Source organism: Paroedura picta, chromosome 2 (genome assembly GCF_049243985.1).
Source record: "Paroedura picta isolate Pp20150507F chromosome 2, Ppicta_v3.0, whole genome shotgun sequence".
NCBI lineage: Eukaryota > Metazoa > Chordata > Lepidosauria > Squamata > Gekkonidae > Paroedura > Paroedura picta.
This window is the reverse complement of record NC_135370.1, coordinates 25050141-25062813: the sequence shown is the minus strand read 5'-3', so window position 1 is coordinate 25062813 and position 12673 is coordinate 25050141. Positions and strand designations below refer to the sequence as shown.

At 48.0% G+C, this 12673-nt stretch overlaps 1 protein-coding gene across 1 annotated transcript in view; it reads left to right on the top strand.

Annotated features, from left to right (window-relative positions):
- The window catches only part of TMEFF2 (transmembrane protein with EGF like and two follistatin like domains 2), a 299702-nt gene extending 291897 nt beyond the window's left edge, over positions 1-7805 (top strand). Inside the window, exon 10 of the mRNA XM_077319507.1 lies at positions 7369-7805. Within this exon, the coding sequence (XP_077175622.1) occupies positions 7369-7465 (97 nt within the window). The 3' untranslated portion in view covers positions 7466-7805. The remainder of the gene's footprint in view (positions 1-7368) is intronic.
- The last annotated feature ends 4868 nt before the right edge of the window (positions 7806-12673 follow it).

Genomic DNA, 12673 nt, shown 5'->3' with positions numbered 1-12673 from the left:
ACAATGCCCTTGTACTCCCACACACTTGATGCCAGACAAGTTGGCCATTCTTGACAGATTAGATTAGGCTTCTCTCTCTCTCTCTCTCTCTGTGTCTCTCTCTCTCCTTTGACGGCAACCTGAATGTGAACAGGATCTACTTGAATAAATCTAGTTCACCTATTTTTCTTGGGAGCTTTATTTACTGCACTCAGCATCAGGCTTCTATGACTGGGCAAAACTCTGCTAGAATAACCAGATAGCCCAGCACCATGCCTTTGCTAGAGACACAGAGTTGATCTGGGGTACCCACTGCCCAAATCACATCTAGTTTGGCCCTTCTTGCCCCACCTTGCTGCCCTGCTGCACAAGCTGCACAAATTCCAGGGGTTCTTCCAGTGCAAAGCCCTGCGTGCTTTTTTAATGGTGCCGGGAAGTTTGTTAGCCTCTCTTGATTCAGGAAGAGATGTCCAGTGTGGAGCCATGTGCATTCTGATCTCCGCAAGAAAGGCCACAGTCTCTGGGATATCTTGTTGGAAGATGTCAAGGAACTGGTGCTGTGTCAGTTCTTGGCTTCCTTCTGCTGGGGATGTGCTTCCAGCCCAATGACTGGACAAGACAGGCCACTGGTTGGGCTCAATGTAGAATTCAACAAGCAAATCAGCCCTGCCATGGATGGCCCAGTGGAGTCCAGTGTCATCTTGGATGGGAGACCACCAACGAAGTCCAGGCTGGCTACGCAGAGGCAGACAATGGCCAACCACCCCTGCCCTGACCTGGATGGGCCAGGCTCACCTGACCTCTCCAGATCTCAGAAGCTAAGCAAGGCCAGGCCAGGCCAGGCTGGTCCTCGGATGGGAGCCCAGGGTGGCTACGCAGAGGCAAGAAATGTTTGCTCTTACCTTGGAAGCCTGGCAAGGTCACTCTAAGTCAGCTAAGACTCGCCAGCCCTTCCTACCACCACATCCTCCAGGATCTTGCTGTGGCCTTGCGAGGTGAAACTCATTCCAGACTTCCTGCAGCCGGTCCACCAAGTTGGCCTGTTTTGAAATAAATCCTTTTCAAAAGAGAGAGAGAGAGAGAATAAAGCACAACAGGTATTGCTTTCCCGTGGGAAGTAAAAAGCTTTGATATATCTTCGCCTCCTCTGTGTTGTGCTCTCCTTAGAGGACGAGCCTGACATCCCGTCTGGGGGGGTGGGGGTGGAAAGGCCCCCATAATTCATAAACCCGTTCCCGAGCCTAAAGGCATGATAGAAAAATGGCTGCTGAAGCTTGGAGACACTCACCAACCGAGTGGAGTTCATCAGCTCTCTCCCATCCAGAGTCCATCCTCCCCAGCGAAAAGGCACTGTGTTATATTACAAGGGGTTTCAGGGAGCAGGGAGATAATTCAAGCCAGCCCCAAACACCGGGTCCATAAAAGGATGGAGAGAGGAAAGTAACGGCTCTGCAGGAAAAACAGCACTACATCATGTTGTTCCAGCAATCTTCCGGGTTTCGCCAGCTCCAGGCCACAAAACGAGTTCACGGTTTATGTGCCTGGGGGGCAAGGGGGTGGGTTCTACATGGGCACGGCCTCGTTAACAGCCCTGTGACAGACCCCTCTGGAAAGGCGCTGTCTTCCCTTTCAGATGTGTCACCTCCTCCCCTGGCTTATAAAAATACTTTTATAGCTTGTTCTGAGAGTTACGACTTGCGACTGATGAATCACTGAATCTAATAGGAAAGTGTCCGGTCCTTGTGCGGGGAGTGCAATTCACAGGCAACCCCTAGATGGGGGAAGAGAAACTACAGACTTGGGGGCTTCTCAGTAGGGATGCCAGCCTCAAGGTTGGGACCTGGGGATTCCCCAGAATTTTGCTTTATCTCCAGGCTACATAAGAAGTGTGGTCAATAGAGCAGGAAGTCACCAATGGAGCCAAACAAGAGACAGGAGGAGATTATTTGAAAAAATATTGTTCTTGTTGTTAGTTGCAAAGTCGTGTCTGACCCATCACGACCCCATGGACAATGATCCTCCAGGCCTTCCTGCCCTCTGCCATTCCCTGGAGTCCATTTAAGTTTGCACCGACTGCTTCAGTGACTCCATCCAGCCACCTCGTTCTCTGTCGTCCCCTTCTTCCTTTGCCCTCAATCGCACCTTATTCTTTGTCTGCTGCATACAAATTTATTTCCAAATCTCCAACTGTTGCAGAATATAATTAGGAGACACCGGCAGGTTATATCTCTCTCTATGGTAAAGATACCCTTTGAGTAAAATTGGACCGAACCCCCCCCCCACCCCACCCACCCCCAGAGCCAACTTCAATGGAAGACATTAGAACAGAGAGATGCAGATTTCCTGGGACCCTCGCAGGTGATCTGGGCTTTCCTGCAGCCAATTTGCAAATGCGCCATTACCAAACATATTTTATGAAGGTTAATTGAGATGAATAGACATGGACTGTTTCAGAGTCATAGGGGAGCAACCGGAGAGGGCTGAGGCTGTTTCGGAACCGGCGTGAGCTTTTCTCAGCCCCCGTCCCTCCCAACAGAACAGGATCAAGGACCCAGAAGAGCACCCAGGAGTGCTCTCACCCTTCCCTTATATAACTCTTACTTTCAGAGTGATCTCCCACTCCAGTAAGCATCCTTGGCTGCCGTCTGAGAGATTATTGGGATTCAGTTTTAAGGGAATGAGATCATTCGCCCCAGGCTAAGGAAGGTTAAAGTATAGTGACCATATGTCCTGCAAACGGCGGGACCGCCCCGGGTATCCCCCAAATGTCCCGCGTCTCAGGCCATGTCCAGAATATCCCGCGGCATCCTCTGGGCCCGGGCCCAGCCGCGCCGAACCCAAGATGGCGCTGGGCGTTCTCCCTGCCCTTCCACTGGTCCATCTCACTTGCTTTTCTGTCTCCAGTAGCGGTCAGTTCGATGCCCTCTCCCTTGCAGCTCATTTCTAGAGTTTGGCGTCGTAAAGTACGCTGCCTCTGATCGCAGCTAATGAGCGTTCAGCTAATAACATGGCGCCAGTGAGTTGTCCGATCCTTTTTTGAAGAATAAAAGACAGGCGTCAGAGGCTTCGGGCAGATCCCTCATCTCCTCGTTTCCCCTCGCGCCTTTTGCCCCGAGAGCCATGCGGCCATCTGGGCCCGCGTCGCTCTCACCCGGACACCTGGCTTTGGGCAGTGGCAGCGGCGGTGAGCAGGACCTGCGGGAGCAACAACAACAGCACCCCAGGTAAGGCAAGCCACGAGCAGGAGCTGCCGCCACCGCCCGCCACCGCCCCGCCCCCTCCCGCTGCCGTCCTCGGTGTCCAGCTTTAACTCCCCAACAATCTGGTCACTTTCGGTTAAAGAGGTTAGGGCTCTTTAGCTTGGAGAAACAGTGATTGAGGGGTGTCACAGCAGAGGTTTACAAAATTCTGCATGGGAAATCTCTTACTGCTGCAGGAAGTGGTGGCGACTACAAGCATAGGCAGCTTCAAGAGGGGATGGGATTAAAAGAAGGAGAAGACATCCATCAGTGGTATGGATGGAACCCTCTGTCTGGGGCAGGGACGATCCATAGTCCTGGCGCTTGGGGGGGGCACAGCTTCTGGAGTTCTGGCCCCAGTGGTGGACCTCCTGATGGCCCCTGGGTCTTGACCATTGTGTGACACAGAGTGGTGGACTGGGTGGGCCAGTGGCCTGATCCAACATGGCTTCTCTTGCATTCTTTTATTCTTACCCTGATCTCATCAGCTAAGCAGCGTCAGCCCCAATTAGTACTTGGATGGGAGACCCCGAAAGAAGACCAGGGTCTCTACAAAGAGACAGGCAAGGCCAAACCACCTCAGTTCCTCGCTTGCCTTAAAAACCCTGTGGGTAGCCAGAAGTCGGCTGCAACTTTACACACACCGACGCAAGCAAGTTTTCCCCCAGGATCTCTCTGTGTTGAATTTTTTAATAAACACAAGTCCTGCGCTCATTTGTATTTTGTTCAGATTTCATAATTCAACCAGTTTTTTTATTTTAAAGGTGCAAAAATTGAAATTTGAACCAATTGCTTTTTAATTTAGTCTATATTTTTTGTAATCTATTTTTAATGCACCTTGTCTCCACCCTGTAATCTACAATGCTAAAATATTGTCAGCCCCACTGAATGCTGTTTAAGTACTTGGGGTTATGTCCATGAGCACAGTTAGAAGGTCACGAACTTGGGTTGGGAAATCCCTGATATTTTAGGGGTGAGGCCCAGGAAGAGCAGTGTTTGGGGGAGGCGAGGGGAGGCACCCTATTGGAGCTCACCCTCCGAAGCAGCCATTTTCTGCAGCAGAACTGATCTCTGTGGTCTAGAGCAGGGGTAGTCAACCTGTGGTCCTCCAGATGTCCATGGACTACAATTCCCATGAGCCCCTGCCAGCATTTGCTGGCAGGGGCTCATGGGAATTGTAGTCCATGAATATTTGGAGGACCACAGGTTGACTACCCCTGGTCTAGAGATCAGCTTTAAAGCTGGAGATCTCCAGGCCATACCTGGAGGCTGCAGACATGCATACTTAGTTGACACAGGCGTAGTCAAACTGCGGCCCTCCAGATGTTCATGGACTAAAATTCCCATTTGCTGGCAGGGGCTCATGGCGATTGTAGTCCATGAACATCAGGAGGGCCGCAGCTTGACTACCCCAGTGTAGTCCAAAAGAGATGTATGCCCTTCTAAGTCCATTGAAGTCAAAAGCTATAATACGGTTAAGGATTGCAGTGCAAGACTCTCTGAGATTTACTTCTAAGGGAATATCTTTAGGATCAGGCTTCTTACTGGGTGGGAGCCAGCATGTTGTCATGGGATAAGAGCAGCCTCAGGTCTGGAGAACCAGATTTGATTCCCCACCCCTCCTCCCCAGGCAGGCAGCTGAGTGACCTTGGGCCAGTCACAGTTCTCTCAGAGCTCTCTCAGCCCAACTTGCCTCACAGGGTGTATGTTATGGGGAAAAGAAAGGTAGACAATTGTAGGCTGCTTTGAGACCCCTTTGGGTAGGGGGAAAAAACGGGTACAAAAAAACAGCTCTTTTCTTATTCTTATTTTTCTTCTTCTGGATCCACCTCCCCCCTGCCCTCATTTTCAGTTCTGAAGATACCCAAATACTTGTCATATAAGGCTGTATTTTATAGAGCCAGCTTAGTGATTCCCTGCTCCTCCGCCACATGCAGCCATCTGGGTGACCTTGGGCTCACCACAGCACTGATAAAGCTGTTCTGACTGAGCAGGAATATCAGGGCTCTCTCAACCTCACCTCCCTCACAGGGTGTCTGTTGTGGGGAGAGGAAAGGGAAGGCGACTGAGACTCCTTTGGGTAGAGAAAAGTGTCATATGAGAACCAACTTCTCCTCCTCCTTTTTAAAAAGATATGCAATGTATTCAGGTCCCCATTCTTAGCATTCCGCCTGCCTTATCATTTTCACTAATTGAAGTTAGCCCGAAACACAGGCGTGGTTGAGGCTCTGTCCAGGAGTTCTGACTTCGCGGGAATCCCAAGGGAAAAATATGCAAGATCCAGGTTTCTTTAAAAGGAGATTTGAATAAGTAGTGATCGAACTTACAGAAGCAGCAGGCTAAGCTGCCATTCCCCAGGGCTCACCCGCACACAGCAAACCTTAGCTGGATCCTGAGACACAATGCATAACTAAAACTAGATCTCTTATACCCTAAGTGCTTGCTACCAGTCAAGAAATCATTGATCAAGCTATCCCAAGCATTGAGATAAGCCAAGCCATCTCCCTTCACAAAATTCCAGGCAACTAAAGGCCTGTACCAAAGATGGAGTTACTGAGGCTCTTCAAGGTGTTGTCCTAGTTCTGGCTGTGGAATCAAATGATGGTTTTGTACATGCTATACAAGCACTGAAAATGCCATCACAGATTTGACTGTAGCCTTGTTTGTCTGTTTGATTAGGAGTTGTCAACACCACCGTTCTATTCAGAATGGCAAAATGAGGCTGACAAAATGTGTAAATGTTCTAAAACATCCACCCAGGGTCATTGCTGAGGGTCGGAGACATGCTGATGGGCAGGGATCGCCAGGTTTGGATTGGAGTTTAGGAGGAAGGAACCTGAGAAATGTGGGGCTTGGAGAGAACTTCAGTGGGGTATAATGCTATAGAGTCCACCTTTGGTCGTTTTCTCCAGGGCTGAATCTGCACTTACTTTGTTTATTCCATTGTCAATCCTGTTGAATTCAGATTGATTTGAACTCGGGTCTTCCTCTCCCCCCCCCCCTCCCCATTGAAACAGAAAAGTGTTCTGCACCTGGTTAAGGAAGTTCAGAAGGGGACAGAGGAGCCAAGCAGAGCAGGAGACGCTTTCTTTCTTTTTTTGAAGGGGGGGGGGAGAGGATTGAAGACAGCAGAGGAGGGAGAGAAAAAAACCAAAAGGCAAATCTCGTTAGGGCTTCTACTGAGAGAAATTAGGGGCTTCCTCTTTAAGGTAAGGTGACCAGATTGCCTCACTTTTGGAGGGACATCTGGGGGTACCTGGCAAATTGTACTTATGTTGAAATTAAAAAATATATATTACAATACTTTTTTGCGTTCTATGTGTTCTATGCAACTTTTTGTTGCTTCATATAGACCAAATTTTTAATCAAGAACCCCCCCCCCCCCGGTCAGTGGTGTCCTGCTTTAACAATGTTAAAATCTGGTCACCTCACTTTAAGGGAAGCTTGTTACCTGGGCAGCCTCAGCCAATCAGGGCTTCTCTACCATGGAATTCAGGAACAAATTTGAAGCAGCCATAGATCTGCTTGCTTTCTCATGCTTTCTCAATCTGATTCTTCAAATATTGAGTGTTAAAACCACTCTAGGATATTGCAGGATAAAGGTAGGGTCACTCTGGATCAATCAGGCTTGTTTCAGAGGGAAAATTTAAATCAGACAAAATCAAAATGGAAATCGCATTCAGTGGAGATGGCAGGAACTGAATCGACCTGAGATTGGAATAAAAGCTCCGTGCAGACTACACCCAGGTGAACTTAGCTCTGCATCGAGCTCTCCACTGCAATCCCGAAATCTTTGTATTTCTCAGTCTAAACAATTTCAGACCCCGTTAGGCTAGATAGGAAGTCAGGATTCTTTTAAAAATTATAGTGGGTATTTAAACCAGGAGGTGGAAGTGATCCTTGCTCTCTGCAAGGTCAGGGGAGAAAGAGTTTGGCTCCTTCAGCCTTAAAAATGGAAATCAAATTTCAGAAGAGCACACTCAGGGTTGACTGTCTCCCCAACGCGCTGTCACCAGCACAGTCTAGGAATGACCCGCGGCCCAGTCAGCCGGAGACGTCACCTACCCTTCACCGGCCCACAATCCGTTGCCTGGTTGTCGTTTAGCAAAGCGAATCTCACGCTGCTTTTCCCCCTCCCTCTTGCTTCCAGGAAATGTCCTAGGAGTAACAGAATCCACCGGCAGAAGCAAAACACAGGCCACTACAGTTCAGACAACACAACCAGAGCATCAACCCGATTAATTTAAAAAGAGCGCATGTTTCCACAATGGCAAAAGTAGACTGCAGAGAGCTTGGACTTACAAAAAAAAGGAAACGGAGAGAAAATGAAAAACCCAGTATTATAGACAAAAGATCACACATGTTGCCTTGCATTTGTGGTAATCGACACCAATGAGGAAGGAGAAGAAGAAAAAAAACATGTACTACAGCTATATTTGATTATGTATGGATATATTTGAAATAGTAAACATTGTCTTGATGTTTTTTCTGTAATGTAAATAAACTATTTATATCACACAATATAGTTTTTTCTTTTTCATGTATTTGTTATATATAATAAATACTCAGTGATGAGAAAAAAATATATTTTTGCTTTCTTAAATGCGTTCCACCTTCTAGCTGTGTATCTGTTACGGCACGGTTAACGCAAGGGTGATGGAAGTCACCACATTGAGTCACGAGCCAAGATGGGTTTGTTTCAGGGTTGCCAATTCTAGCTGCATTTCCGCACATCAGTAATAATAGCATTACGCCAGCTGAATGGCAACGCACTAAATTTTATCGTGCTTCCCAGACCTTCCTCATCTTTTCTGCTGTCTCGCCTTTGACTGCTGCCTTTTCGCACATCTCACCCTCCACATCTGCTGCTGGAAATGGCAGAAGAGAGGAATGCGCCTTATACGCATTGTGCTTCCGCCTGTGAATCGACCAATCCCCTTTCTCCATATTTTAAAGGTCCTGCAATGCCCACTATTTTTTTAATTCTTACTTCTCTGTTGAAATGCCTATGCATGGAATCACAGATGCATAGTGCTCTTTGAACGCCACTCCTTTTGGGAGCACGAGTCGTTAGATGCATTAAAAAATAATATCGTTCCTGATTTTGGGGTGGAGGGAGAAAACTTTCAAGAGGCACGCTTTGTGTTACAACTTTGAAAATAAATTATTTTTTATTTCTGTTATTGCCTGTACACTTGTTCGTCTATTCGTTGCTCCAGGATGTTAGCCATTTTTAAAAAGACATTACCATCCCCAGGAACAATGGAGAGGGAGGCGGGTGCGAGGGTGGGATGAGGCAGGTCCCTTTAGAGCGTTTGAGCCTCCATATCTTCCCTCTGCTGCTTGCCTGCTGGTTGTCCACTAGGAGGTAGCACTTCTTACATTGGGGGTAGCGCTTCTTACTATATGTGATTCCTGGACTCGCGCTTTAAAATAGAGGATGTAGTGAGCAGTTTGCTGCCTAGATGCTGGATGTGGTGACGTCATGCGGAGCAGCCAGAATATAACAACTACATTAGGTAAGCATTTCACTGTATTTATTGGGTATGGAAACGCTCCAAGTTGGGTAATACCTGGAGATTTGGGGGGGTGAATCCTGGGGAGGGGCAGGACCTCAGCCCTAAAACCCATCTTCTAACGTAGCCATTTTCTGCAGGGAAACTGATCTCTCTCTGCAGGAGATCAGTTGTAATTCCAGGAGATCCCCAGGTCCCACTGGAGGCTGGCAACCCTAAAACGTTGTTTACTTTTTGAATTCCTGGACATTGGAAGACTGCTTACATTGCACTGATGTCAGTGGGGTTGAAGCAACCAAATGATATGGGATCACTGTAAATATCAGAAGACTAAGTCAAGATGATGCCTTGTATAAATGTTTGTTTCTCTGAATGGTTTCTGGGCTAAAAGGAGATTAGAGAGATTCACGGAGAGAGGTCTATCAGTGGCTACTAGCCATGGTTGTTAAAGGGAACCTCTATATTCAGAGGCAGTGAACCTCTGAATCCCAGTGCCAGGAAGCCACATAAGGCAAAGGCCTTGAACTTCAGAGTAACTGTTTAGCCTCTGTGCGAGATAGGATCCTGGACTATGTCAGATACAGCAGGATTCTGATGTCCTTAAGACAGCCTTAGCCTCTATGTCCTGCTGTTGGCCTTCCAAAAGATGGACAAGATGGACCACTGGTCTGATCCAGTAGAGCTCTTGCTATGTTCATATGAAGGCCTCGGGCCTCTCTGCCCTGTTGTTGGCCCTCCAGAGGAATTGGATGGCCACTGAGTGAGGCATGATGCTGGACTAGATGGACCACTGGTATGACCCAGCAGGGCTCTCTTAATGTTCTTAGGAAGGCCTCGGCCCCTACGCCGGTGGTTTTCGACAGCCATAAAGCTGTGACCTCTACAGCAAGGGTGGTGGTGGCACACACATGCACATGCGTGCACGTGGGCAGGTGCACATGTGCACACATTGCCACCACCACTCTTACTCGCCGTGGCACTCACCATTGTGTTGGTCTCCTCTGCAGCTTCCATGAGCTCTGAGGCGGCAAGGAGGAGGCCAGCACCGGTGGCCCCCGGGAAAGGGCTGAACGACCCCTCGAGGGATCATAACCCCCATGTTGAGAACCACTGCTCTCTGCCCTGTTGTTGGCCCTCCAAAGGAACTGCTTGGCCATTGTGTAGGCAAGGCTGCAGGACTAGATGGACCACTGGTCTGATCCAGCAGGGCTCTTCTGATGTTCTCAAAAAGGCCTCAGCCTCTCTGCCATGTTGTTGGCTGTCCAGAGGAGCTAGTTGGCCACTGTGTGAGAGAGGATGCTGTAGTAGCCGGACCACTGGTCTGATCCAGAAGGGCTCTTCTGATGTTCTTAGGAAGGCCTTGGCCTCCATGCCCTGTTGCTGGCCCTCCAGAGGAATTGGTTGGCCACTGTGTGAGACAGGAAGCTGGACTAGATGGACCCCTGGTCTGATTCCTTCTCCACACATTTAAACTTGCCAGTAATTAGTGCCTAGTCGTACAAGCTGGTAAGGAGTCAGGTAGCCATTCAGGTGGTGACTAGGAATGTGCACACACAGAGAAAAATCAGCTTATTTTGGGTTTGGTATTTACCAAAATCACCCCAATCCAGTACTGTTATAGGGATTTGGGTTTAGAAGGATTTGGGAAAGCCAAAGTTTTTTCAGCTCGGAGGCATTTAAAGGGATGAGTGATCAGCTATTTTTCAGGCTGTTTGAACTGCGCCTCCTTGCACAGCCCAACAAATAACTGATCTGGGGGAGAGAAACCTCTGTGTGGGCTGGGGATGGGTGGGGTTTGGATCACCACCACCATGCAGTGCCCAGCCGCTAACATCCCGCTTTCCCTTTCTCTTTCCTCCCTTTCGAAGGGGGGGGGGGAGGGGGATAATTTAAATGGCTACCATTTATTTGAACTTAACTGCTGACCCAAGAACCAATCTAACTGTTACATTTAAATGGCTGCCTGCCATTTCAGGGCTCCCTTTTGCTTCCCCCACCTTCCAAAGGGAGGGAAGCAAAAAGGATCACTGGAATGGGGGAGCCCTGATTTGGGAATGCCGAATCTTCCAAAGTGAAAGATTAATTGATTCAGGGTTTAACAATTCGCTTCCCAAATCTATGAGAAAATAGCAGTTCAGTTTAGGGGATTAAAAAAAAAAAACCAAATCAGCACTGATTCGGGGGGGGGGGGGGTGTGTGAAACTGAGTCAAACACATCCCTAATTGTGGTTGGCAGCATTTTTCACAACCAAATTGGTCCAGATAGTTTCAGGATTCAGGAGAATATTAGGTAAGATTTTAATAAAAGAGGGACTCCCTTTTTGTTTTAATTGATGGGCCTGCTAGAACTTAAGAGTGTTGGATTTTCGCACATGTGGGAGGTTTAAGTCTATATTTCCACTAAAGAACAAAAAATGAACAAGATCTGATCTTTTTTTACACCCCACTTTTCCCAACCCAAAGGAGTCTCAAAATAGCTTACATTTTCCCTTCCTCTCCCCACAACATGCATCTTGAATGGTTGATGGGGCTGGGAGAACTCTTACAGAACTACTATGTGAGAGCAGCTCTAAGAGAACTGTGACTGACCCAAAGTCACCAGCAGGCTGCATGTGGAGGAGGAATGGGGCATCAAACCCAGTTCTCCAGATTAAAAGCCACCGCTCTTAACCATGACACCACGCTGGCTCCCGAGCACTTGAGAGTCCTTGGCCAAGCATTCTTTCTGTGCCTGACCCACTCACATTATGAAGTGGCCGGGGGAGGAAACGACAGGAACGTTGCAAAGCACCTTATATACATGAGACAATAAAAGTAACATACAAAGTTCTGAAAAGTGCTTTTGAAAAGACCTTTGTCTGATATGTTGTTTGAGCCAACTTGGTGTAGTTGTTAAGAGTGGAGAACCAGGTTTGATTCACTGCTCTTCCTCCACATGCAGACAGTTGGGTGACCTTGGCCTAGTCTTATTTTTCTGAGAGCTCTCTCAGCCCCAGTTACCTCACCAGAGCTGAATCTGCACAGAGCTTTTATTCCAATCCCAGGTCAATTCAATCCCTGCCATCTACACTGAATGTGATTTCCATTTTGATTTTGGGTGATTTAAATTTTCCCTCTGCAACAAGCATGATTGATTCACAGTGACCCTACCTTTCCCCCACGATATCCTGGAGTGGATATAGCCCTCGATATCTGAAAAATTGGCATGAGTAAAGGTGCAGCTCTCTGCTTGTCCCGAACTAACTTGCCACCTTGAGCCTCCAATGCTGTAGAAAAGCCCTGATTGGCCAGGGTGTCAGTTCAAAGGCTTCCTTGTCCCCAGGTTGCAAGGCTTTCCTTAAAGGGGAAGCCCTAACTTCTCTCGGCAGAAGCTCCAAAAGCCCTAACTTCTCTCGGCAGAGATTTTCATCTTGGATTTCTTCTTGGCTTTATTCCCCCTCCTCTGCTGTCTCCAATCCTCTCCTCCCATCCACCCACCCCATTCAAGAAAAGAAAGAGGCTCCTGATGCGCTTGGTTCCCCCTCCCCTCCTCTTCTGACCTTCCCCAATGAGTGCAGAACACTTTCTGTTTCAATGGGGGGTAGAGGAAGACTCAAGTTCAAAGCGATCTGAATTCAGCAGGATCCACAACAGAATAAACAAAGTAAGTGCAGAATCAGCCCATGTGTCTTTTGTGGGAGAGGAAGGGAAGGTGTTTGTAAGTGACTTTGGGACTCCTTCAGGTAGTGAGAAACAGCATCCAAAACCAGTTCTTCCTCCTCCTTTCTCATTTCCCACACATCTTTGCTGGATAAACACAAAGGCCTATCTTTTAGAACAGTTACGGCGCATAATGCCAAGATGCTTCTGGTTGGGTAAGATGGCTTCTAAACTCAGTTGCAGTTGTTATTTTCCTCTATGCTAACTTCCTTAATATATTGGGATTCCTAACACACACGC